Source organism: Labrus bergylta, chromosome 16 (genome assembly GCF_963930695.1).
Source record: "Labrus bergylta chromosome 16, fLabBer1.1, whole genome shotgun sequence".
Classification (NCBI taxonomy): Eukaryota; Metazoa; Chordata; class Actinopteri; order Labriformes; family Labridae; genus Labrus; species Labrus bergylta.
Window position 1 is genome coordinate 2,613,875 of NC_089210.1, and position 26,884 is coordinate 2,640,758.

A 26,884-nucleotide genomic window follows, 5' to 3' on the forward strand; every position below is an offset into this window, starting at 1 on the left:
ACTGTTTTTATTCACAAGTTATTGATCTTATTTACTCTCCATGTATCTTGATTTAAGAATGGGGCTGTGTTTAAGGGCATATTTTTGCCATGACTCTGTTCCATCCCACTTTCAGAAATGAACTACATTAGTATTTATCAAAAGAATAAAAAGTTGTGTAAAAGTAGACTTCCTTCCCTAAGCTATTGAGTTGAGCATTAATGCACATTTTAGTCTTGTCCTTTTAAAATCTGAAATGTATACACATAAGTAGACATAAAGGAGTGCATTTATATAGAAATATTTATTTAATCTGAAAAACAACATTAAAAAAAGTCTGTTTTTATAGCAGAGATGAACATGTTTACAGCTTGGTACAAAACAAACAAATAGATCTGATTAGCTCATGTCTCGATGGACACACACTGTACGGGGGGTGAATGTTTTGATGACTCATCAGTTTTGATTTGATGAAGGATAAGAGTTATTCACAATAAGGCGTGTAGCTGACCTGATTGACAGGTGGGCGCGGTGTAACGGTTTGTCAAAAGGTTTAAAACCTGTCTCAGCTCTCAGCCTGTGGGTGACATCACTCAGGCCATCCGGGGGAGACCTCCCTCACAGCGAGCTGTTGAAGAGAAGAAACTGAAGTCCACCCCAGAAGAACCAACAAACACAGATGTTGTTGAGGCTCAGGTTTCTTCCTCTGTCTCTGCAGCTCTCTGGGCACCTCGACGGACCAGTCACCAATAATCCACACTGTGTCTATAGGAGAAATACAAAGGTGTTCAATTAATGCCTCAGACAACACAACATGTACAGTTAACTACATGTGACAGCTCAGGCTGTTTTTTTGTTATGAGCCACATCTGAAGGAATAATATTGAACAAGGTAGCTGCAACTCATCATAATAGATGCCAGTCTTAAACACTATTTTTTCTAATACTTAAAGTTTTTGGTGTGAAGCTGACACTGTCCACAGACTCCATGACTTCACAGGTTCAATAGAAAACAAATGTCTTATAATAAATACTAAATCATTATTTTTCATTTGCCATGTTCACCTCATCGCTGTTGACATCAGTAAATATAAGACTCAGACATTCCTCTTTTTGTCAGAACAGTAACATGAACTGTATGCTTTGTAATATTGATTTCTTCTGGATGTCTCATATTTATTTACAGTTTATGGATAAAACTTTGTGAATGTATTTCTCTGCTAACACTGACAAAGTCTAACTGCTCTGACAAATAACTAATAACCATAGTTGTATATTTAACAAAGTGTAGTTTTAAGACTTTAATTACATATTTGGGTTGAATATAATTAGTTTTAACTGTGTTGTAGAAAAGTTAAATGTTAACTTACTGTTTGTAGAGTTTTCTCAGGACGAGCAGGAATAGTTGATGATAGCAGCCTAGCTGTTAGCTATGCTGTCAAGTGGACTGCTGACGTCGAGCTGAATGGGCGGAGTTAAGTCCCGCCCATTCCCGCATATGGATGCGGCCTATGTTCAGCACCCGTTTGTGTTGTTTGTCATTTGATCAGAGCTGCTCGTCTCTCACGACACGTTATGCGCGGGAAAAGTGGAGCATGCGCAGAGCGTTTAGGCCAGTTGGTTGAGTGCTATATGTAATAATAAATGTCCTCCAAACCGCGTTTTCTAACACAATAAATGGACTCATTCAAAGCACATGAAGACGTAGACCTACTGACTCTGCTCTCGTGTCGTGTTGCTCTCATAATTGTCAATAAAGGTTTGTTAATAAAAAAGTTATAAACACGAAGACCTCCGAGTTTTTTTCTTGGACACTTGTACTGTACAACGTTCTGTCACTTCCCAGCATGCTTTGTGGTACTCGATAAACTGAAGATATTGAGCTGTTTAATGCTTTAAAAAGCAGCTGTTGTGTTTCTTAGTATTTGTAATGTGTGATTTACAGTAGAATGGTTTGTTGGCTTGTGTTCATTACGAGACTGTTTTTCCCCCCATGAGTCAGAGGGCTGTTGCTGTTGGTTATATAATTTGTTGAACAGTGTCTCGTTGCGTGTTTTTCAATCATATCAGAATGCTTTCGAGTGGTCTATGATGAAATCTCAAACTGAGTCTCGATGGGGCGGAGCGGAGCGAGACAATGATGATCCACTTGTTAAAGTGAATAACTCTAATGACTCAAACAGTCTCTCTTCATAACCTCGGTTTTGACCGTTCTTTGACGTCATCAAAGCGAGGGTTCAAATCGAATGTACCTGTCAATTCCATCCCATGGTTACTAAGCAACCACATCGACAGAATTTATTATAACTACACATTAGAATTATAAAATACAATTTTAAAATTATTAATTAAGTAATTAATCGATTAAGGCTGTATCGATTCTGAAGAAATTATTTAACATTTATTTATTTGTTGTTTTGAAAAACGAGATGTGTCTGTGATGAAGGTGACGTCAGTCTGAGAGCAGATAAATGGAGAACAGCGCCACCTGTTGGCTGCACGACAGTACAACACTATCCCTGTTTTGTATTTAGATCCATACAACCTGATATCATTCACCTTTTCCATCTAAATGTATTATTATTATTATTATTATGTAAGATCAAGTCAAAAACATGAAGTAAACCTAATGTTATGTAACAAAATGATTTGAAGTCCATCCAACTAAATAAAAGTTCTTCAGAACTTCACCGTACATAGGCCTACATTTATTATTTTATCCGTCACTGTGACTTTAAATGTACATTTTGACTTCTTGTTGAAGGAGGACCCACCCTCTTTGAATCATGAGGGTCGTCAGGAAGGCAGCTGAAAAAACACTAGTGGGCTGAAATCACGAGAAAACTGTTGAGTCATTTATAGTGGGGCTCCAGGAGGTCCGCGGGCCCCAGTTTGAGAAGCCCTGGAGTCGGTGAAGTTGAGTCCGTTGTCAGCTGTGAGTCAGCCTGCAGGAACCAGGAAGTGCGTTCATCCCCGATTTGAACAGCAGGTTTATCCTGCAGTACAGCAGGAACTCCCTTTAAAAAAAAAAATCAAATCAAATGTAAATACCCAGATTTAAATATACAATATGATAGATAGATTTTAAATAAATGTAAATAGTCTTTACCTCTGTTTTCTTTTAATAAATCAAAGTTTAATTTGATTTCTGCTCGTTGTTTTCATTATAGCTATACTAGTTCATTTTGATAATCTACACAATAGAGGTTACATTTTGTGTATACTGTGAAGCAGGGTTGTAATAATACTCTTCATACTGACACTAACATTAGGTTTTAGTCATTTTTCTTAGTTCCATCAGACTAACTGGAGGTATTTTGGTGTAATGAAGCTATGAGGATTGGTTGAAGTGAAAGCGCAGTTGCTTCCGATTTACTCTTCTACTGATATTCTTACCTTTCTTTCCTGTGAGAAACTACTAGCAGTGGCTCCTTGATACTCATTAATCACTGGGACTGTAGTTTTCTGTGGATTTAGTCACAGCATTTTATTTATAATTTTAAATATTCAAACAGGTCTGGTTATTTTCTGGTCTCTAAGGTAGGTAGCTGGCAGTACAGTAAATAGTGTGCAGTCTAAATATTTTCTTGAGGGAGGAAAAGCAGCGTGTGTGACAGCGTTGAAGGTCAGATTATTTTCTTGTGATTTAGTTTGCACCTGTAGAGAATTCATACATAGTCCAGGTAAACAAAATAAACAACATTATTTAAATTAACCAAATGTGTTCAATTTATATACATTTTATGGATTGGTATATTAGATTAGCATAAAATCAACAATAAGATAATAGTAGAACCAGCTGATATCTGAATTTAATTTAAATGATTTTCATTAATTAAAAAGTATATTAAAGTAACACTAAACATAGCAAACATAACAATGAAGTAAGAAAATGAATGATTTCTCGGCCGCATTCGAAGGAGCCGCTGAATTGGGACAGCACTTGTCGCGCCGGTGTGACGCACTCGGTCTTGAAATGCAGCCCACGAAGGCTGCGGCCGCTGGAATGGGACACAGATATGAACAGCCTTTGAGGAGAAGCCATTCCTGGTTTGTTAAAAAAAAATGTGATGAAAACAGAAGCTTTTGATTTATTGCTTTATTTGAATTTGGACACTTTTGCTAGGCAACAGAGATCGACATTAAAAAAACAACAACATCTTATTAACATAGACACTTTAGGCTTGTACTGTGTCGAGGTTTCACACAAACTGTAGTCCTGGATTACTGGCCTCGTTCAGACTAAAAAGAAGGCCGTACAGACTGCACTCGTCACACCTGTTAGTGGGTCACAGTTACAGTTCCCCAGTTTCCCTTTGAGTGGTCAAATACTCTGACTGGATTAAGACAAAACAAAGAAATTAAAAAAAACGTCCCTACAGTGGTTCTCTAGTGCAAACTCAAAGAACCATCCCAGTGTTTTTGGACCCTCTGTCAGCACGACCTACCCTCAAATACACTTTGACTCTCTCCGCTGTATTTCAAAGCAGACTCTTAGATTCATTTTTAAAATCGGCCTCACAGGACAGAAGTCGTTTGCATTTTATATCACCTCCAACATTAAAAATTGTCCTGCAGAGACTTCCTCGAGTTCCCTTCCATCACGTCTGCTCTGACCTCTTCTGTCATGTCACTTGTTTGAGGAAAAGAGGCGCAGACGGAGGTTTCACTTTTGCACAATTTTTCCGTGATGGATTGTCTAAAGAAGGAAGACAAACGGAGACATAGTCCTTAAAGATGAAAGATGGGAGACGAGCTGCGACGCTAACCGCCCCCTTTACAAGTGACTGGGCAGAAAAATAACTCATTTAGCAACTGCTGAAAGTAAAAAAAGAGCAGAGCAGAAGTTGGGCTTCATGGTGTTTGTCTAAATACTTTGCAGATTTCAACTTGGTGATGTCACAAAAAAGACAAGCGGAGGACGTTTAGAATTCATCCTGTGGAAAAGAGTTTCAAAGTAACTTGATTTCAGGGTGTTGACCTTCCTTTTCTTGGTTTGGGAGGTAATAGCCTAGGGCTGTCTTAACCAGTTTATTAAGTGTGTCGACAGAAGTAATTGAGAAAACAATTAGCAGATTAATATTTCATGAAAAGAATCAAAAGTTGCAGTTATATTAAAAACACTTCAGCTGATGTTAGAGCATCACATCAGGTAAAGTTTGTAAGACACTTTTTTTTAAAGTCATTGAAACTTGAAGTGCAGGAACATGAGCTCTAAACTTCAAGGTAACCTGCTGATGATTATTTTATATTTCTGATTACACACGTCGGTCCAGAGGGAGCTTTAATCGAAGGCAGACGGTCCCTGAAATATGAGAACTCCTTCCTCTAAAAAGCAGAATATTGAGAGAATCATAACATGTAAACCTGATGTATGTGTGTTCAAAATATAATTCAGGACTCCTTCTCTCTGATCAGCACTGGAGCTGAAGAATCACTCAAGACAAATGTATTTAAGTGCATCCAAACGTTAGTCCTTTGCACCTTAATACATCTGTCTGAAGGGATTCTTCTGCTCCAGGACTTTCTTTCGATCCTGCCTGAGAGAAGGAGTCCACTGAGTCACATTTTGAACGTCTAAGGTTCTTCTCTGAGAGCACCGACCTCCGTTTGTTGAGTGGCTGATGCGCAAGAGTTTCCTCCTACTTTGCTAGTATGTATTTTTATGCTTCTGTTCAGATTTTACTCTAATAGTGGCACTTGAGAAAAGGCCATGGATCACTGAAAATATTAGAATCAATCATCTCGGGGGGGCGTCGATATCAGGATAGAATTTCCTCTCCTGTGCAAAAGGTTTCTTGTGATTCAGAGTAAATGTTGACATTAAGAATCGGCATCTTGGGAGCGCGGATATGAGAGAGAAAGGAGACGCTGATCTGGCTCAGGATGTTTTGTGTTCAAGTGGAAAAATGTTATCCTAATGTTGGCACTGCTTGAAAGGCAAAGGGTCACTTAAAAAGTAAGGATTCACCCTGTTGTGATAATGAATGTCAACAGAAATCGTCATGGTGATCAGGGCAGGTAGGCGTCTGTAAAGTACCAACATGCCTCGTCCTCCTCCTCCTCACTCTGACACTGCAGAGGGCTTCATGTGTGATTTGTAGTAAATGCAGTTCAAGTTCAAAAACACCAGAATGATCCTTTAACCTGCAGGCCCGCTCCACGAGTCAGTGCAGACTGTTCCTCCAGATTTCCTCGGTTACATTCACTGACCTGTAGCCCGCTGTGACAGTGAGCCGCACAGATTCAAACGTCTGCAGGAGGAAACACTCCTCTCCTTAAGGCAACGTTTTCCCCCCTTCTTCACTCGGCGCCTTCTGTGCGAGCGATGAGCGCTGAGTTAGCTTCGGTGTGTCTGTCCGGGTTTCAGCAGCACTTCTTCCCTCTCTTCCTGCGGTCTCGGTCTCTGTGGGCGTTGATGTTCACCGTGTCCTTCTCTCGCTCTCGTTCCCTCTCCGCTCGGTTCTGGCTCTGCTTCTTGGCCCGTAGCACCATGTGGGTGAAGGCCATGAACATCTGAGTCAAACAACAAAGATACTGAGCATTCAGATTGACTGAAACATGCTACACAGCTGCAATAGTTAGTTTATGAACCTATGAGATTATTAAAGATCACATATATCATTTTAACCAGTTTAAAGGCTTTATATGTGATTTTTTGATCCAGCAGATGTCACCCTTGAGCACCAGCATGAAACCAAAACAACTGGCGCTGCATTGTTGTGTTAGCATGCTAATGCTAGTGATCTTTATTATGCTGGTATCTTCACACTGCATGTAAATTTACCTGAAATGAGCGTGATCTAGAAACACAGTTAAGCAGTGAGTACAGTATGTTATTCTTCTTTTCTCTAGTCCCTCAATTAAACAACTTTTATACACGAGGGGAGGAGTCAGCCGGCCGTCCTGGCGATGTAAACAAAGTGAAGATAGGACTCTGAAAACTCTGAAAACATCACAGACAGTGGGACTCGGGTGTTACACCCATTGTAGACAGTCATGACTCACAGAGTTATTTTCAGAGGATAGACTTGATTTCTATCACATATATAAAGCCTTTAAAGAAGTCTCTGAGCTCACCAAAACATTGCACTAAATTTCATTTTAAGGGTTCTTAAATGGTTTTTAGAAAGTCTCAAATTTAACTTAAAGAACGTTCAGTGTAACCTGAAAGATGAGCAGACTTTAAGAAAAAAGAAAAACATCTCTGTGTAAGAGAAAAGAGCATCTTAAACATTCACATGTCAACACAATGACCTCTGACCTCTTCTACGTTTATGTTCTCTTTGGCGCTGGTCTCGAACACCCGGACCCCCATCGATTCTCCAAATCGCACAGCGTCCTGAGTCTCCACCTGCTTCCTGGCAGGGTCGTCGTTCTTGTTTCCCACTGAGAGAGAACGGACAGCAGCAGCTTTGATTTCATTTTTTCAGGACTGTTGAAGCATTTTTTTCAAACTGTTTTTCAAACCAGTGAACGTACTTATATCGTGTACATTTGCATTGCATGCCCTTACAGGCAGCTTTGAGGGGCGTGGCTAAAGCAACACTTAAAGTATCTATTAGTCATTTAAATCCCAAGATTATATTTATTTTTTAAAGGCCTGAGGGTCTAAAAATAATAGAACTCCTCTTTCCATAGTTGACTCACCTAGGATTTTGCAGACGTTGTCACAGTTCTGAGAGATTTCATTTAACCACCTCTTCACGTTTACAAACGACTCTGGATTCGTCACGTCGTAAACTATGATCACTCCGTGGGTGTTTCTGTAATACCTGCAGACCGAGAGGAGAACAGAATCAAATCACGCACGTCCGGAAAGAAAGCTTAGAAAAAAAATCAGCTCGGCCATGTTTCTGTCAGTACGTTGATGTGATGGTTCTGAATCTCTCCTGCCCCGCCGTGTCCCAGATCTGCAGCTTGACCCGCTCACCATCGATGTCCACTGTTCGGATCTTAAAGTCGACGCCGATAGTGGTGATGTAGCTTCCTGCACGAGACCAGAGAACCACCAAGGATTAGAACTCTGATTTGATTTGTATTTCATCTGCAGTACAGAGGTAATCTTCTTCCTCCTTCATTGTGTCAAGTTTAATCTGCAAACTGAAATTTGCTTCAAAAAGGATTTACAGTCACTGTCGATGGGTGCTTGTATGACTCCCTGTCACTGCTGCAGAGGGTTGTGGATTATTTTGAGGTATGCATGTAAAGAATAAAGATTCATGCTGATGCTGCTTTGTGACCAATCACAGTCTTTTTTTTTTTTTCAACCCTTTTTTTTTTTTTTAATTCACTGCAAACAATTTCGATGGGTGTGAAAAAATATAAATCACATGACGCGGGCTAATCCGTGCTGTAGCAGCTGCATGTCATCGTTGCCAAATCAATCCCCCTCAGACTCCCCCCTCTACACCCACACAGATGTTTAGACTTTTCCTGGACGATGAGGTCAGACGGTGTTCACATGGACGAAAGCATCGCAGCTGAATTCATATTCAGGATTATCACGTTTCAAGGTATGAAAACTGAGACCTTCAATAACCTCAGTGACTGATTACTGCATGATATTTGATGCTGTTGGTGTAAGAACATGTAGAGTGATATACAATCTTTTTTGTGCAGGGATGGATAATAAAAATCAACACTTGATTTTTAAATGAACATGATCATTTACAAATCAAAGATCAGCTGTGATGTTTTTGTTTTTTTTAGATTCATAATTCCTCTGGCTTGATGCTGCATAGAGCGCGCACACTAACCACAAGACTACCGGCACTCCGACACCCCTTATCATAAGCTGCACCTGTGCAGGTATTTGGAGACATTCCAAAACCTAAGTAAGAAGAAGTTTCCATGACACAGGATTTCACTTTCCTTTCTGAGTAATCGTGCTTAGTATATATTCTTTTTAACTGGGAATTTGGGCTTATTATGAAAATGAGGATATGAAGTTTACAAGAGGAGAAACTAGAGACTAAACTGTGACACTCGTTTCGATGTAAACACACTCACTCTGACATTTTACTTAATGAGGATGTTTATGTATATATGTTGTGTTTCCAGGCTTATTTAAAGCTTCATTGGGGCAATAAAAAAAAAAATCTATCTATGTCCAAATCACTTTGCAGTAAGTTTAGATGAACCTCACAAACTCTACCTGCAGCAACACCCTTCTTCACCTACAGCAGACAGAAGGAGGCTAAAAATAACTGTAATGATCTGTGTGGTAAGCAGAGTGTGCAGGATATGAGTTTTTACTGAAGGAGCATACCTTTGTGGAATCAAAAAAATTAAACATGAGATATTTATACAACAGCTCTTGCAGTAAATTATCTGCATGTTGTCAGATTGCCGAGCTCCTGACAGGTAAGAACAGCTCTGCGGGAGATAACATGACATGACCCGACTTGATGAAATGTTTCAACATCTCACTCAGCTTTAAGGGCGGAGCCTAATGTGTCCCACTCTGTCCTCCACACACTGATTCACCTCCTCTGGGATGAAGGATAATCTAAAAGTATGGAGTGACTTTCAGGAAGCCGTGATAACTCACCAGAGAAGGAGTTGTCTGCAAAGCGGAGCAGCAGGCTGCTTTTCCCCACATCTGAGAGAAAAACGGATCAGAGGGGACGAGATTAGAAAACTCACTTTGAAGACATGAATGTGACCAATCAAGAACAGCCAGTTGTGTTTCAGTTTCCTATCAGAATGATGTGACCACCCCTGTCCTGAGTGACAGCCTCCTTTTCATGTAATGTCACAAACACACAAGGAGCAAGAAAACAAAGAAAAGCAAGAAATAAAAGGTCTTTTTTTTTTTTTTAAAGTACTGGAAATAAAAACAAGCTAACTCGTGGAGAAAATGATATCGTCTGTGTGTAAAACCAGTTGTAACTTGACAGAATGAATCAGCAGCATGTTGGAAAATACCTCACAAGATTTGACCTGTAATAAAAAGTCACATCTAATGCAATCCAACCCAAGAAGAAGATAAAAAAAACTTTCAAATGCACGGTAAAGAAGAAAATGCGTCTAAGTCAAATGTAAAGAAATAAATATTTAAAGTTGAGTCCCAGAAGTGACGAGCCTGACTTGATGGAAATCTGGAATTAAAGACAAAAAGGGTCAAAGGTTTGTTCAAAGGAGGTGGAACAGAGACAACGCTGAGAGGAACCAGTTCAGAAACTGAAACCTTTCGGTTCAAAAATGATTCACCATCGAACAATCTGAGAGCTGAAACTTGTGAAACAAGAGGAGGGAAGGGTCCTGAAACCGTCTGTGAAAGAGTCAGTGGTCTGAGTTTTCGCAAGGCTTCACTGCACTGATACTTCTGATGCGCCGTGTGAAGCCCTTTGAATCGCCTTGCTGCTGAAATGTGTTTTATAAATAAACCTGCTCTGCCTTGATGTAATGAAATCTAATCACTGTACAAATATAACTCTCTGCTGCAGGATGCAGGACGACCTCAAACGTCTCAGGACTAAGGTCTGATCTCGATCTTAGACCTTGTTTTAGATTGCCAGACAGAATCCCTGTTTCTGGTCAAAATCCAGATTGATTTTTTGGAAAAGTCTGGACAGCTGATGTAATGTCGAGTTTGTCTAATTGGATGAGTCTGATTTAGAGGATCAGATCAGAGATTCCAATCAGACGTCTACGTCTTGTGTCTCAGAGTGTCGACTGTGGCAGAACAACAAATGACACTACACTAAAAATCCAGAGAGATTATTTGAAGATATCTGGGGCTTATATATTAATTTTCTTCAGGATAAAGAGTTGGCAATGTCTGTAATTGTGGTCATTTTTGCAGAAACTGTTCTAGGGCAGAATATTTGTGATGAACAAATCATCTATGGCAATGTACTCCATCTGGTTATTTTTATTTAATATAGACAGAAAAAAATTTGCAACATTTTGTAATAAAAGTTTTTTATTTTTTTTATTTTGTATTATTATATTTTAATTTTATAAATATATTTTATGAATGTGTATATATGTGCATGTGTATATCCTTCTTTTTTTTTCTTAGAATATATTTAATTGTAATCGTGTGTCTTGGAAAAATGTTTAAAACTCAATAAACATTTTGTTAAAAAAGAAGAAAAAAAATCCAGAGAGATGACAGAACGCCTATACATCGTAAACCAATCCCGTCATGTCATGGTTAAAGCTCGGGCCTGACTGATGTGTCATATTTGGGGCCGATATCGATGTGATAACGGGGAGAGAGAAAAAAAAAATCAGATACCAAAATGTTTGCCGATATCTTTCTACGATCTTTCTTCGATCTGTAGAGATAGTTTTAGTTATTGTGTTGATCCCTCAAAAGCAGTTAACAAACGCTCATGAAAACGATATTGAACGTAGACAAGATGCTCACTCAACTCTAAAGCGAGGGAAAATTTATGTTTTTATCAATGGCTGCAAACACTGCGATGTTTTGTCTTTATTAAAAAGCTCTCACCATCGAGCTTCTTACTCTGCAGCTATTTACAGCCAGTTTTGGGGAGCAGGCGGAACGATCTAATGGATCTAATTCCCAATTTTTGTAAGCGAGTAGTGATTTTGAATCATAAAAAAAAAAAAAAAAAAAAAAGGGAACAAACGTATATTAGTATACACAAAAAATGATTCTTTGACTCTTTGTCACTTCTGGGACTCCATGAATAACATGCTTTGATTTGAGATCTGAATGAAAAGTTACTAACTGGAGTCTCCAATGATGAGCAGTTTAAAGAGATGATTGTAGTCTTTCCCCGCCATTTGGACGGCTTCTAACTGGATGTCAGAGTGAAATCAGTTTCATAGGAGGAGGAGGGGGACACTCTTTATGTCCCTGCTGTTTTTTTTGCTTTTGTTTCCACCTTCCAAATGCTACGAGCTCAGGGTGGCGCACGTCCAAAAATCAGGCATTCCCATGCCAAGGAAGAATGGACTTTTCCAGTTTAAAAATCTGCACTTTCCAGTTTTGGCTCTATCCTCCAGATTCAGTGCTAATGTTCATTTCCTTTTGGTTTTAAAGTGAAACCGCAGCAGCGAGCAGAAAATGAAGCGTTTCTGTACAGCTCTGCACTAATGATTCATTCTTGACGGCGGACGGCGATCGCATGCTTCCACCTTAGTTCCAGTTCCACCCAGTGACTCTTTGGGGATTTCCAAATCATGAGGACTCATAGATTTCTGCATCCACTTTTTTCAAAATCAGCAGTATGTGTCAGTGTAGTGTTCTCCCTTGTGGATGCGGCCCCACATTGAATGTATGTTTTTCCACACAAGTCTGAGCATTAACACACTGAGAGTCAGTCCCACAGCTGAGGCTCCATGGTCGAGGGATTTTGTGGTCGTTTCTCTGACAGCCAAATGGACGAGTGAGATGACAAACGATCATGAATCCAGTGACTGCTCCGAGCTCCTGCACTGCTCACTCATTAACGCCATCCCTTTTAAGAAGAAAAGAAACAGAGCTCCAGTTCAGTCGTGGTTACATCTGCTGAGGTTCCTTTAAACTGATCCCTTACTTCCTCTTCAGTTCCTCTGGTGGGTGTGTGAATTAGCAACCGTTCCCTGTTTCGTTACAAGACGAGGACTCTCGCTTCTTTAAAAAGGTACTACAGGAGACAAAAATAAAAAAAATCAGACGTTAGAGAAAAGCAAACACTGTATTGCCATAAACATTTTTTATTGTTGCATAGTGTGTGTGCCCCTCCTGTAAGTACCTCCCGGCTTGTCAAACAACAGCTGAGTCACTAAATATAACTTCCTCATCCTGCTTTATCCTCCCCCCCCCCCATCCTATAACTTAACAGGGTTAGCTAGGTGGCAACATCAGAAGCTCCCTGACAGCAGTCCCTGCTTTTCTCCTGACTCACTGGGGTCAAATAGAGAAGTAAAAACAGGAGCTTGGGTTGCTAACAGTATGGGCAATTTTCCATGAAAACAGGAAAGGCTGCCGATGCCTTTCAAAGAAATTAATGAGACATCCAGAGCCTTGTAGCTGGTGGCAGGACAACTATCTCTTTCGTTTTCACATTTATTTATGGAACAGCAAAACTACATTATGTATTCTAGAAATTAAAACTTAATTTCACACAATTCGGCTCCGTTTAAGATCCAAAAAACTGCTTTAATTCCTGTCAGATTAACAACAGACTTTAACACAGCTGTTAGTAAACAACATCATATTGCTTGTTTAAAGCTTAATTAAGTGCTTTATTAAATACCTTAGGATGCCGAATTAAAGAATAACACCCACCGTTTGAGAAAACGTCCTCATTCGCTTAAAACTAGTTAAAGGTAGGCTACATGCCCAAGAACAAGCACATCTCTTTTTCTTAGATTTCTTTAACGTGGTTTGGCGCATCATGCGAAATGACGCGAGAGGTCATCGGTGAGGAGACAGAAGGACGAAAACAAGCACCGTCGTTTTAATCAAAAATCAAGGTTAACGATTAAAGAAGGTTAGCAACGACACTAAACGTTGTTGATATAGTTCTAAAGGAGAAGTTAAAACAAGGTTGTTAGGGGCAACTCACCTTGTCCGACTCTTTCTAGGTTGACGCGAAACCGCGCTCGAAATTTGTCATGTTTTCGGTAATTCGATATAATGATACTCCAAAAAGCCTTTAACATTAGTTGTGTGTACGTGTGATAACGTCTCAAAGGGTGTTCTTCAATTCGGCACACATTTAAGACGTTGTCATTGGACGTTTAGCTTCTATAATCACATTTTAACACCCCGTTGTTGCGATTTCATAAACGCTATGAAACAATAAACAATACATTTCTTACTTCTGTAGCCGTCCTGGCGAGTCGATTAAAATCAAGTCATATTCAGGATAATTAGTGTTTTAAATGTGGCGTGCCGCTGCTTCTGCTAACAAATTTGTAGTAAAACCTCCAGATTTTCTAGCTAGACGGGAGCGACGATCCGTGGGCCTGACCCCGGCCCGACTCGGACACCAAGACGTCAGAAAACTTCTCACTGCTTGAAGAAACTTTGAACAAACTCTCCAACAAACACAAACTTACTTTTTATCTTTTCGTTGAACTCAGTGCTCTGTCCGTAGTTCCTGCGTACAGGTCCGCGGTAGGCGTTGTTGTTTGTTTTCTTCTCCCGGAGGAGTGCTCTGAATCTCGGCTCCGGTCGGAATGTCTCCCCGCCGAGTCGGCCACACCTGACTGTCTGCAGCTGATGACCCATTCTCATCATCTGACGCTGCGTTCACGTCATGTGGGAAAAACCTGTACTGTACGACTGAAGCGGGCCAACGCAAGGTTTCTGTTTCTATAAACTTTTTTTTTTTATAAACATGCAGGGGAATACTAAATGAATGGGTACAGATTAGACCCCTTAACAACTAAAATTAAAGATTACTAATTGTAAAAAGGTTTATAGCTAGATAGAGAGATAGAATCTTTATTATCATTGTATACAAGGACACCACTAAACTTCGTTAGCAGCAATCTTAAACAGCAGCGTTTACAAAAACAACAACAACAACAACAACAATATATTTGAGGTGATATGAGAGAGAAATATGCAAAAAGTGGCCAGAGCAATTGCTGTTCAGTGAATGAATGACAGCAATAATAAATAAATAGACAGTTGTGGTGACTGAAAGAATATATACTTATTATTTTGCAGTGACTGATTAATTAAACAAATATAAATATAGAGAAAAAGTCCATGTGTTTTAAAATTAGACCTAACCTCAGGCCTTATTTGCTGTTGCTTTGTGTGTGTTTTTTTTTTTTAAATAGTCTGTACCTTTATATGGAAACATTTTAATTATGTTTTGGCTGTCTATACTGACCCAATTAGAGGATAACAAATACCTTTCAACTGAAACTTGAATGAAACAGCAAGCGTTCAGGTCGTTTCAAGAGAAGCTAAACTGGTTTCATCTGAGTTGTGGTAAATGAAACCGCAAGAATGACACAACTGAGACCGATGGCGCCACTGAAGTTGTGATATTGCAAACACAGCAAAATTGAATATCCGGTTAGTTAACCATTGAGTAATATGTGTATGTATATATCAGGTCATGCACAAGTCGTTCTTCAGTGCTGAACGGTGTAATAATAATCTGCTTTTTGGGATGGATTGAAACCCGCACATTTAAATCCATCCTGAATATCAAAAATGAGAAGAGGAACGAACTCAGACTTATTGATTTCACCTCATTGATAATTAGTTTAAGCAGCTCAAGTCTCATCTCTGCAGTTTTCCCTGGAATTAAAAGGATATCATTTTCTTTGCAGAGCTCCGTTAGTGCAGCAGCAGCCTTAAAATAAATATTTGATTCATTTTTCCACAGTAACAAAACAGACAAACACTCACACAGTTAAAATGTACAACGTGTTTTATTATTATTTACCATTTCAACAAAGAAATTAACCACATTTCAGTTTCCGTTACATGGTAATAACCAAAATACAGACAGCTCATATCTACAGGTAGACTGCAACGAAGAGTACAAGCAAAGAGAAGAATTCTTAGATACATTTTACTTTACTGTGTGTGTGTGTGGTGTGTGTGTGTGTGTGTGATTGTGTGATTGTGCACATTTCTTATTCACCTTATAAAAAGAAATGTACAGGCCAGCCTTCAGGGTCATCACTGCTTAAAACAAACGCGTTGTTGGTAACTGGCTGAGAACCAGGAAACTATCATTCACAGTTGTTTCATCTCGACTGACCGCTCGCCGCCCGTCATGTCCGTGGTGACGTCCGGTTCAAAACCCCTCCGGCCACGAACAGAGAAACAACTCAAAGAGGAGAAAAGTAAAGCGCGTCAAGCCGACTTCTCATTTTCTTCGTCTGCCGCTGGACGTTCTGCTCGGTGACTGTCTGCTCTCAGTCCTACCGAAAAGCAGAGAAATAAACATTGTTTTGATTCATTATTGCAAATATTCACAACACAGCCAGAAAATACACAACTTCATGCTTTGATGACTTTCTTATGAGCCTCTTTCCCAGTGACATCCTGCAGGTTAATATGGATGGCAAGCTATGATTGGTCGGGGCTCAAAATGAAGAATGTCTCTCAGCTATCTGACCCAGACGCACGATTGAAAGACTCCAGGCCAGCTGATTGGACGCTCCACTGGCCCAACCGAGCCAGTTCAAATACTGCTTTAAAAATCACATAATTCCAAATGTCATTGTTTTTTAATGACACGTTTAAGCGCCCACACACGTCATAGTTAAAAGGCAGTTGCGGTCGACAGCTTCACTGATGTGACTCCTGTGAGTGCACTCGGATTGTACCACTGTTATTGATTGTAGTGCAGGTTTATTCTCTCATGAACTAGTGTGGTAAAACGTTTTTAAAACCACAAGTTCCTGCTGAAAAAAATCTAAATTTAAAGAAAAAGAAAATCCCTGGAAGAGTGGAGGAAGAGTGACAGAGAATGAAAACAGTGAAACCAGCAGACCGAGGAGGAGAAGGAGGAAGAAGTCCATGAATGAGAAAACGTTTTTAAACAAATTACTTGAGCATGAGATCGTTTTATATTCTGCCTGTCAAGAGACCGTTCCTGGGCCAGTGATGATGATGAGGCCAGAGACCTTAGAGGGCCAGGGGCAAATTTAACTTCCACTCGACCCCTTCTTTCAGCAATGCCTAGTGACCAACTAAGTAAGCTAGGGGTGCAAGAGAGCACATATCACAATTCTTGGATCACATCAAAGATTTGACTCGTGGTTAGGATCATTAGGAAGCTTCAGCATCTCATGATAACGCTCAATGCAGCCTTTTAGCATCATATCAAAGTTTAACCTCACTCTGACATCACCGTTTGCAGAGGTTACTTTCTAGTTTAAAGCTGCTGCCTCACTCTCTTTTCCTCACCTGCGGCTCGGGGAGGACGGCGCCGCTGCTCTCATGTGCCTCGGAGGTGAATAACTGAGTGAGCGAGAATCTCTCAGTGAATCGGCTGGCACTCTTCCCGGCCGGTCAGGGCTGTGAGGAAAACACGCAACAGTCAATCATAGCTAGCTTGGTGAAGTATGCTTGATCGGCTAATCAGCGTTTCTCACATCAACACTTCACTTGGGCAGCTCGCCAAGGTTTTAAAATATAAGCCTGTAATTGATCAGTGCAAACCGTGATTTGCTCTGACGATCACACAAGTTCCTGCAGACAAACTATCATAATCAATCCTCCCCCTAAACTGATAGTTAAACGACTTCTCTTTAATGGAGGCCATCTCATGCTCCTTATTGGATGATTTTTTTTAAGCAACAGAAGAGACAAAGTGAAGTGGGTTAGGTAAAGTAAAAGATGAGAAAGGCAAGCTGCAGGGTAGAGTAAGAAACCAGGGGAGTAGGCGGTTGGTGTTACGTTGCTATGGTGATGAGAAGTTTGTATAAAAAAAAAAAAAAAAGGTATAAAATAAGACGGAGAATGAAGTAAAATAAACTTGATGAGATAAGAAAAAAATCAAAGATGTGGCCTTTGAAAGAAAGATCCTTTCCCAGTTCCAGATCTGCTTTTTTGTAAGTGACACTGAATTTAATGTACGGCAGCTCGTAATTAACCAGGACAGAATTAATTAGTTAATTGTTCAGCACCAATACACCAAGTCAAATTCCTTGTAGTGTAAATGTACTTGGCAATAAACCCAGATTCTGATTCTAAGAAGCTGTGATTTTAAACCTTATGAGCAGTTCTCTTCTTACCTGATTTTTTTAGTTTCCTTAGTTTCCTTTTCCTCCTCTGATGAAGACGATGATGAAGAAGAGCTTTGAGCTTTGGCGTCTTTACTGTTAAAAATAAAACACAACGAGAGTCAGAAGAACTTTCTTTTTTAACTTGATCATTAAAGATTCTGCTGCAGGCCTGGATGTTTCTGCGTTTAATGTTGTGATTTTGGCCCCCGCCCATGCTCACCCTTTTTCTTGCTCCGCTTCAGAGTCCGAGCTGTCTGAGGAGGAGGACGAAGAGGACGAAGAAGAGGAGGATGAGGACGAGGAGCTGGAGCCGGAGCTGCTGCTCGCGTTGGGTTTTTTGTTTGCGGCGGCCTGCTTCCCGTTCACAGCACTCTCACTACTCCTGACTGTTTGGTCTGACTGTTGAGGTGCGGGCACAGGTGACTCCTCCTTCCTGCTTGGACCACGAGACGACTGTTTGCTCTCTGGTTGGCTGCTGGCTGGAGACCTCCTGGAGGTCACATCCGGGCGCCTGGAGTCCGACTGGGAGCTTCTTCCAGCGGATGTTGTCGACGGAGCGCGGGGTAACTCCCTGGAAAGACGCTGTGAAGAAGAGGAACGGCTTTTCTGTTCTCTGTCCTCTCTCGGCTTGTCCTCTTTTTCATCCCTTCTGTCTCCCTCTGTTGGCGCTTTTGTGTCTTTCCTCTCGCGCTGCGGAGAGGGAGAGGACGAGGAGGAAGAGGAGGAGCTGGATGAGGAGGAGGATGAGGAGGACCTGCGAGGCGGGGGGATCTCTTTTGGGGGCAGACGCTCCTTTTCCCTTTGTCTCTCTTTTTCTACCTCCCTCTGCCTGATTCTCTCTTGTTCCCTTTCTCTTGCTCTCTCTCTGGACAAAGAGCGACTGCTCCTCCTCCGGCGCGGTGGAGAAGGACGAGACCTGGGAGAGGGAAATATGAAACAGTTAATTCCAAATAAGGCCAAGAAAATGTGATCCTTTTTGGAATCACTGAAAACGATGCGGTCAATGTGACATCTTTAGCCTTTTTCACACGTGCACTCCTGAAAACTTCAGGATAGGCTTCCCCACTTGAAATTTTCCTGACCTGTTGGCATATACACCTCACAACAGGAGCTTCCTCTAGTGAACAGGGAGGGTGGGAGGCTGAACATGACATAAAAAGGATAAAGCAGAAATGGTGGAAGAATCAACAGCGGCGAGTTGTTTATTAAACTGCTGAAAGAGAAGGAAGCAGCTTCAGGCACGTGATAGAAATTTAATTCTTCTCGCTCACAAAAATAAACTTAATGAATAACGCAGCCCTTTTTTTATTTTTTAACTGCTGACTCATAAAAGGCCAATCATTCCAGGTAAAAGGCTTGCTCTCCTCTTATTATGCCAAGGATAAAGGTGCAGCAATTACAGCCGGTTACAGCTTTTTTTGTCGACTCGTTTAGTCCAAATAAAATAAAAAAAATTGGCATATGTATAAAAAAAAAAAAAAAAAAAAAAAAAAAAAAAGAATACCCAAAGAAACATTCAAGAAAAGCCAGACAGCATCGATCCAGCAAATTTACAGCAGGGTGTCATCTCACCTGTAGAGTGGGCTTCTCCTTCTCGGGCTTCTGGACCTGGGCCTGATGTGCGTTCTCGGACTTCTGGACCTCGACCTGCTCCTCCTGGTGAACCTCTCCCGTTCTCTGTCCCTGTCTCTGTCTCTGTCCCGCTGCCTCTCTCTATCGCGGTCTGCCCAGGACGGCGGTGGAGAAGCTCTCCTGGATCTGGAGGGTGGTTCCTGATACTGCCTCGGCGGAGTGCGACGTGGCGGGGATGTGGTGGCGGCGGTTTTCTGGGGTGGAGAGCGTGACCTCCTGGTGGAGGGGCTGGACCTTGCTGGCCTTCTGGGTGCATCCCGGTCTCGCCCCCTCTCCCTGTCTTTCACCTCCGCCCTCGCTTTCACCGCTTCAGCCTCAGAGGGGGAGTGTCTGTTGCTGCTTCTGCTGGCGTCTGCTCGCTTGGTAGGGGACGGAGGCGGGCTGGGGCTGTCGACCTGCGTGGGACTGTATCGCTCTTGACCTTTGTTGGAGGAGTTACTCACGGCAGGAGCTTTGTGGGAGTCTCTTTCCCGTTTGTCTCGTCCTTCGTCCCTCTCCTTCTGAGCTCGTCTGCTGCTGTCAGACGCAGCGGGGGGGCTTTCCTTACTGCCGTTGGCTAAATACCTTTGAACCGCGGCGCCTATGGTGGAAGGGGCGTTATTAGCAGGGCTGCTTTTTTCCCTGCCTGCCGAGCCAGCCTTCTTCGCTTTCCCCTTGTCTTCAGAGGAAGAGGAGGAAGAGGAAGAAGATGACGAAGAGGAGGACGAGGAGCTATCGCTGTCACTACCGCTGCTGCTACTGCTGCTACTGCTACCACTACTGCTGCTCTCCCTTTTTTTCTCAGCCGGTTTCACCTCCTGTTTCTCCTTCCTGGAGGGGCTTCTGGTCTTCTCTTTACTCGTGTTTGTCTCCACTCTTTCACTTCTGCTTTTCTCTGAAGCTCTGGCTCCATCTCGTCTGCTTTCTGCAGCCGGCCGGGGAGCCTCGTCTCTCTTTCTGCTGCCCTCTTGACCAATCTCTCTTTCCCTCTGCTTGTTCAGATTCCTGTCCCTCTCGTCCTCCCTCCTCTTCTCAACCTCCCTCCTCTTCTCGTCCTCCCTCCTCTTCTCAACCTCCCTCCTCTTCTCGTCCTCCCTCCTCTTCTCGTCCTCCCTTTCTCTTTGACGCCCATTGGCGACAGGAGAGCGCGAAGGGGGCGACCGAGAATCTCGAGATGGGTGTCCGTCCCTTCTCCTGTCATTTTTCTGCTGCAAGGGAGACCCCTCTCTCTCCTGTCTCCTTCCAGTGTCCCTCCTGTTGTCCCGTTCGTTTTGCACCCTGGGGTGCACATCTCTATCAGTCCTGCGCTCCCTCTCACCACTCCTCTCATTCCTCGCCCTTTCTTTCTCGGGTGGAGGAGAAGGGGATGAGGAGTCGTGCCTCGTCTTTCTGTCCTGCTTATTATTGTCTTTTTCCTTAGTCCTTTCCTTCCTGATATCCTGTTTAGGTGGAGGAGGAGGAGGAGAGGGTGAAGAGGATGAGGAGGAGGACGAGGAGGAGGAGTCATGTCTGGTCCTCTGAGGAGCTGTCTCCTTTGCTTTATCCTTCCTTTCTGTGCTTCTTGAGCGCCTCCCCTTTTGGACATCTCTGCTCCTGGACCGCCTCCCCTTCTCTACATCTCTGCTCCTGGACCGCCGCCCCTTCTCTACATCTCTGCTCCTGGACCGCCTCCCCTTCTCTACATCTCTGCTCCTGGACCGCCTCCCCTTCTCTACATCTCTGCTCCTGGACCGCCTCACCTTTTCCACGTCTCTGCTCCTGGACCGCCCTCCTCTCCCTCTCTCATTTTCTTTGCTCCCAGAACGCTTTCCTTTCTCCATCTCGACACTCCTCGAGCGCCTGCCTCTCTGTCTCTCGTCTTCTCGGCTCCTTGAACCTTTCTCCATCTCTCTGCTTCCCCTCTCTCTTTCGTTCTCTATGCTCCTGGAGCGCCTTCTTTTCTCCATCTCTCTACTCCTAGAGCGCCTCCCCTTCTCGGTCTCCTTCTGTTTGCTTCTAGATCTCGGCCCTTTTCCCTTCTCTCTGCCCTTCTCTGTCTGTGGTGGTGGAGAGGGGGAAGAGGAGTCATGTCTCCTCTTGGTGGAGTTCTTCTCTGACTCCCTTGGTCGCTCTTTTTCCTTCTCCAGATTAGGCCTCTTCTAGATGTGACAAGAAAGATTTATTTGTTATTTGAAAACAAAAATAGATTAAATTATCTCTACCTTGTATTTTATGTGGGATGCTGTGACCTTAAGGAACATTTTATTTTGAATGTTTCAAAGCCTCACCCCTTCGCCTCCATGATGGGGGCTGTGCTCCTCGTAACCCTGTCTCCTCCTGTCCGGTGATCTCCCTTTTCTTCCTTCATCAGCTTTTCTTGCCGTTTGTTCTGGTTGACGTGATCTCAGAGGAGCTGGAGACGGGCTGTTAAAAGAAAATATTGCAAACACTGAAACACACCTATCTGGAAAATGAGTGGTAAACCGATTTATCTTCCTGTTTTTATTAAGTTTGAACAAACTAGTTTGTCCTATGTGACATCCAAAAAGGTCCAAAGGGAGTTCATTTCTTTGCCAACATGGAAAACAAAAGTGTGGATTCTGTTATGGATATAACTCAGATAAAGGATGTATTTATTTAAACCAAAAGATATTCAGTACTGCAAGGTCAAGGCTGCTGCTGCTCAGAGAAGGAGAACTCAACCTGCTCTGTCAGTACACTGAGGGAAATATTCCTTCTAGAGACTACAGTTTGCATCAACAGTGTCTTGAGACTTTTGACATTGATGCAGTCACTTTGTCTGTCCCAGTTCAAGTCGTGGTCAAAGGTTGAACTTGAAAAAAATAGAAGAGTTTATGTCTTCTGTCCCAATTTCATATTTACAAACTGACAGAATTTGTCAAAAACGTCTACTTGCTGTTTTTCCTCTGTGTGTTGTTGCAACGTCTAAATTTACCTTCTGGGTATTAATAATAGATTATCTTATATCAAATGTTGTTGTTTTCTGACTGGATTAGGGACGGACATTCACAGACCTCTATATGTTGTCAGGTTATGATAAGCATCCGTCAGATTTTCAATGTAAATATTAGTCTATAATTGTGTGTTTGACTTCATCACAGCATCGTGTCATACCTGTGGGCTGAGCTGGAGGAGACACTTATCGGTCTCCCTGCCTTTGCTTTCGGAGGACTTGAACTTTCTCTCTTCTTTTTCTTCTTTGACACTTTTTGTTTCTCATCTGAAGAACTGAGCGGGTTAGGAGGGAGAGAAATAAAGAAGTGACGCCAGTGACTTAACTTTCTACTCCACGGGTTACAAATGTTTAAAAAAGTATTTCTACTAATCTCCATTTAAAGGAACATTTTAACTTTTGTTAAGTGTTAAGAAATAGAAGGCCTACCTCTCTTCTTCTTCCTCCCCTTCTTCAGACACCTCACTGAAACACAACATTTTCAGTCATTAATCAAAGTCCATTAAAAATAATCAAGTGAAACAAAAGAATCCAGTAGTGTGGTACCGTTTCTTTTTCTTCTTTTTGGATTTCTTCTTCTCTCGCCGAGGAGACGAGGAGGGACTCTCTGAGCTGCTGAACAAGAAAACAAAAAATAAGGTCAGAACTTTACTTTTTTTTTGGCCGGGAAACTTTTTCCACTTTCACCGAACAAGCTTCCTCACCTGTCTCTGTTTTTGTTTTTCTTCTTCTTCTTCCGACTGCGCTTCTTGGGAGGAGAATCTGAATCGTCTGAATCTTCCACCAACCTGTGAGTGTAGAAGCAACAGAATGTGTTTCCCACATTATTTCTGCACTGGTATTTTTAGCCATACAGATTACCGGACTGAAATTAAAAAGAGGTTTTCATTTTATACACACAGCAGCATTCTGGTTGTGTCCTGTGCTTTTCCTACTCACGTATATTTCTGTTGCTGCAGCCTCTCCTTCTCCAGGCGCTCCTGCTCTCTCTTCTCCTTCTCTTTCTCCTTCCGGTCGGCGTGGAAAGACGATCCGTCCACGTAGTCATTTGAGATTCCAAAAGCGGCACGAAGACGGTCATTCTTCTGCTGGTTTGCCGCAGCCAGAGCGTGAGTCTCTGTCGCCCTAAGAGAAAACAAACAGACAGCGACGTGTGACCAATGAGATGCTGACGTTTGAGGAGGAGGTTAGAGTTAAATGTGAGGATCATCAGCACTTACGTTGGTCTCTCATTGGCCACAGGAGTCGGCTCCTCTTTTTCCTGCAGCATCATTCGGAAACTGTTCACCTTCTCCTCGATTTCCTCTGCCGAATAGCTGACAATACAAACAGAGAAGAGTATTTAACACCAGAAAGATTAAAAGAAACTATTTTACTTCTGTTCTTGTCCCCTTTATAAAGATACTGTCTTCATTTTACAGTATGCTAAGCAGCTTCCAGAACTTGTACAGGGTCTAAAATACTCCATAACATTCAGTTCATCTGCCTAAAAAGCAGCTGTCAGTGCTTACTAAAGGTTAACACTATTTAATTAATTTGATGATGTATTAACAACTGTTTTGACGAGTCATTAATCCCAGAAAAAACTTTGATCAAAACTTCAGGTTCCAGTTCTTGTTGTGGATATGTGTCCTCATTTTTGAAACATGGCTATCAAGTTAAAACCATCAAATAGTTACCCCTGCTCCTCCATCATGTCCTGCAGCTCTGCACACTTGACCTCCAGCTGCCTCTTGCGTTGGTGCTCCAGGATGTCCGCATTGGGCTGCCTGTTGAGCTGACTCTCCAGCCGTTCCCGGTCCTTCTCGTCCCGCTCGCCGCCGCGTTCATCCCGCGGCCGCTTGACCCGCAGGCTCGACAGGTTACGCTGCACATATCCATTAGTGCCGCTGCCCCGCGGAGTGGTCAGGCCAATACCATTGTACATGGCTCTGCAAAAAGTCGGATAAAAAGAGGCATTAGTGGAAGACAAACGCAAGAAATAAAACATAACATTAAGTGTTGCTCCATAAAGAGCAGGTGCCTCATGGCTGTTAGCAACAAGCCCCTTTGTTCCTGTACTTTTCTACAACTTCTTCCAATTGTTACAAGATGACGTCATCTTTTACAGAAAGCTTAGAAAGATGACGATATTAGAAAAAAAAGGAACATATTTCATATCGCTTACATGTTTTATAAAGCTTCCAGGTTTGATATAGCTTAGCATATTTGACTCATCTTTCCTTGTTTTGTTCTTGTGTTGTTATTCCAGTTATTATTCTTAATTCTTTGGGATCAATCTGCTTTCTGTCTTCTTCATTGTTCGTTTTTTAACATCTATGTCGCTGCTTGTTGATGTCTGCTGTAATTGTCAGTGTTTAAGACCATTTTACAGAGTCCCTGTATCGTGTGTGTCATTTCCTTAAAGCCTAACCAGAGACACACACTTCTAATAAGCCATGGTGAGAAGTCCCACAGCCTTTGCATTGGCTGCACTGTAACACCTGCATGAATTATCCCTGACTAATAAACTCATAACTAAATAAAAGTCTATTGAGGTGTTTGTTTCTTACTTCATGGCAAACCTTGGTGGTGGTGGTGGTGATATACTAGCACTAGAACACCTGCACTCTTAAAGTCGCTGCTCCAGCCCTCCATCTGTCTAATCTTTATTTAAGAAATCAATCTGCAGTTTATCCATTTCCATCTTTTTTATTGCACTGAGGGACTTTGTGCTCTAAGATGGCTGACATAAATAAACCACAAGTGAATCAGGACTTCCACACTGGCTGATTTTGGAGTCCTGAACAACACAAAGATCTTTAACAGAAGAACTTTTGCAGAAATGTTTCTCATAATCACAGAAACAGAAACAGCAGCTTTAAATCAGATACTTTGTTATGACAGTTTAGTGTTTTTAAAACGTCTTGTAGTTGCTGGAAGAACACGTGAATCTGTTACTTTAATCATGCTTTATTATAATTATATTCTGGTTAATTTCATGAGATTATTTTCAGTTTAAACCTTTTTTATATGTGGATTAACACGTGCGCCAGAACGGGCCTGTAGCTCCGGCTAAATGTAAGTTAGCACATTTCTGATGGATTACCAAAACAAACCATCAAATACTACATGAGGACTCATCGGATGAATACGACACGACTTTAAACTCACTGCTGTAACATGTGGTCACTTAAGAACCGTGTTAAATATTTAAATTTATACATTTCTAAAGGCCCAACGTTGAGCTAAGCTAACTAGCATGCTAACGGATTTGTTACGTACCTGCGTCTCCTCCGGGCGTGAAGAGAAACGACGTCGCAAGTTGGGTCGCCGAAAAACACGTATCCTATTAAATAAGACGCCCCAAACAGACCTTATAATACTTTAGTTTGTATAAATGTGAGAAAAAAAGAAAAGAAACACGGCTAGTTAGCTCTTCGCCTGCTTGTTAGCTTTGTGCTAACTTGTCTGGTGTCCAAACGAAACGAAGGAGGAACGAGATGAAATCCGTGACGTCAGACGCACAGTACGTCAGGGGTTGTGTTGCGTTCAAGTGCTGGGGCAGGCCTGTTGTAAACTAGTGAACTCGGATTTTTTTTCACATTTTTGTATGGAAAAATTGAAGTATGCCATGCTCTAAAATTGCTCATAATAATAGGTCAAATATGTCACTGACTTATGTGGATTTTCTTCTCTTCTTCGTAGGGTTTTAATTATTTTCTACCTGTAATATCTGTTTAGAGAGAGTTTTAGTTCAAGTTCAAGTTATCTTTATTAGTCAAGTGCACAACATAACAGACAAAGCAGTCATAGCTGGCAATGAAATGTTTGTGTTCCAAGTTCTCTTAACAAAGCAAAAATAAAAAATAGTATAGAAGATAAGAGTAAAAAGAGTAACAACGTACAGTGCAATTAAGAACCAAAAGTTTAGATAAAACTAGAATATATGTACAGTATATATATATATATAACAATAAAGTAAAGTGTCTCAGACAGTATCTGTGTAGTGCAGTGGCATACAGTGTGCAGTAGTATGTTGTGTGTGCAAAAATATTGTGTGTGTGTGTGTGTGTGTGTGTGTGTGTGAGGATCTTAGGGTTTAGGAGTTCAAGGGGCTTGTGGAGTTTAAGAGTCTTGTGGCGCTCGGGAAAGAAGCTGTTCTTGAGCCTGGTGGTTCTTGTCCTGATGCTCCGATACCGTCTGCCTGACGGTAGCAGAGTGAACAGTTTCTGGCTGTGGTCCCTGAGAATGGTCCGTGCTTTTCTCCAACATCTCAGAGTGTAGAGGTTTTAGAACTTGGGGGGTAGTTTTATTATTCAGTAAATGGTGTAAATTAGTCAAATTATCTTCTAAATCCAAACGTCAACATGACTAAGTCCAGCATGTTGAACAGAAGTAGTAATTATTCCTAGTAAAACCCAGAGTAAACCCTACTAAGACCACAGTTTAAATTTGATCTTAACTTGTGTCATGATCTCCCTTCAGAATAAAAGTCTGAAGATCAGTCTAAAGACACTGATTCACAGTTGTCTCAAATTATTTAGTACAATTTAAGTCAACCAAATATGACTCTAAAATGTACTTTATTTACACCAAATATTTTCATTAATTCACTAAAAGTTTATCAGTTGGAGTCAATGAAAAACTCCTAATCCTTCTCCAGAGCAGCCAGCTCCTCTTTGTCTT

The 26,884-nt window shown here is 41.6% G+C and overlaps 2 protein-coding genes and 1 long non-coding RNA gene across 7 annotated transcripts; all 3 read right to left on the reverse strand.

Annotated features, from left to right (window-relative positions):
• Positions 1–264: 264 nt before the first annotated feature.
• Positions 265–1,454, reverse strand: LOC136183075 (uncharacterized). The gene is made up of 2 exons (XR_010668898.1): positions 1,350–1,454; positions 265–744 (listed from the first exon to the last, which is right to left on the reverse strand). It is a non-coding gene; the product is annotated as an uncharacterized lncRNA (long non-coding RNA).
• A 2,609-nt stretch (positions 1,455–4,063) lies between these two features.
• si:dkey-16l2.16 (ras-related protein Rab-35) lies at positions 4,064–14,166 on the reverse strand. 2 transcript variants are annotated; one of them, XM_029279955.2, is made up of 8 exons: positions 14,008–14,166; positions 12,498–12,587; positions 11,688–12,419; positions 9,533–9,583; positions 7,846–7,969; positions 7,630–7,754; positions 7,244–7,368; positions 4,064–6,495 (listed from the first exon to the last, which is right to left on the reverse strand). In XM_029279955.2, exons 3-8 carry the CDS (start codon positions 11,740–11,742, stop codon positions 6,346–6,348), a joined length of 630 nt encoding a protein of 209 aa, XP_029135788.1. In that variant the 5' UTR covers positions 11,743–12,419; positions 12,498–12,587; positions 14,008–14,166; the 3' UTR covers positions 4,064–6,345. The 2 variants fall into 2 exon arrangements, with proteins under 2 accessions (XP_029135788.1, XP_020502941.1); XM_020647285.3 differs by having other exon boundaries at positions 11,688–12,587.
• Positions 14,167–15,323: 1,157 nt separating this feature from the next.
• srrm2 (serine/arginine repetitive matrix 2) lies at positions 15,324–25,703 on the reverse strand. Of its 4 annotated transcripts, none has more exons than XM_065964561.1 (14): positions 25,481–25,703; positions 23,896–24,147; positions 23,437–23,532; positions 23,156–23,341; positions 22,921–23,004; positions 22,763–22,828; positions 22,646–22,681; positions 22,378–22,491; positions 21,531–21,666; positions 19,225–21,401; positions 17,873–18,568; positions 17,662–17,745; positions 16,832–16,942; positions 15,324–15,840 (listed from the first exon to the last, which is right to left on the reverse strand). In XM_065964561.1, exons 2-14 carry the CDS (start codon positions 24,141–24,143, stop codon positions 15,786–15,788), a joined length of 4,089 nt encoding a protein of 1,362 aa, XP_065820633.1. In that variant the 5' UTR covers positions 24,144–24,147; positions 25,481–25,703; the 3' UTR covers positions 15,324–15,785. The 4 variants fall into 4 exon arrangements, with proteins under 4 accessions (XP_065820633.1, XP_065820632.1, XP_065820631.1 ...); XM_065964560.1 differs by having other exon boundaries at positions 19,225–21,398; positions 22,763–22,831; XM_065964559.1 differs by having other exon boundaries at positions 22,763–22,831.
• Positions 25,704–26,884: the final 1,181 nt, after the last annotated feature.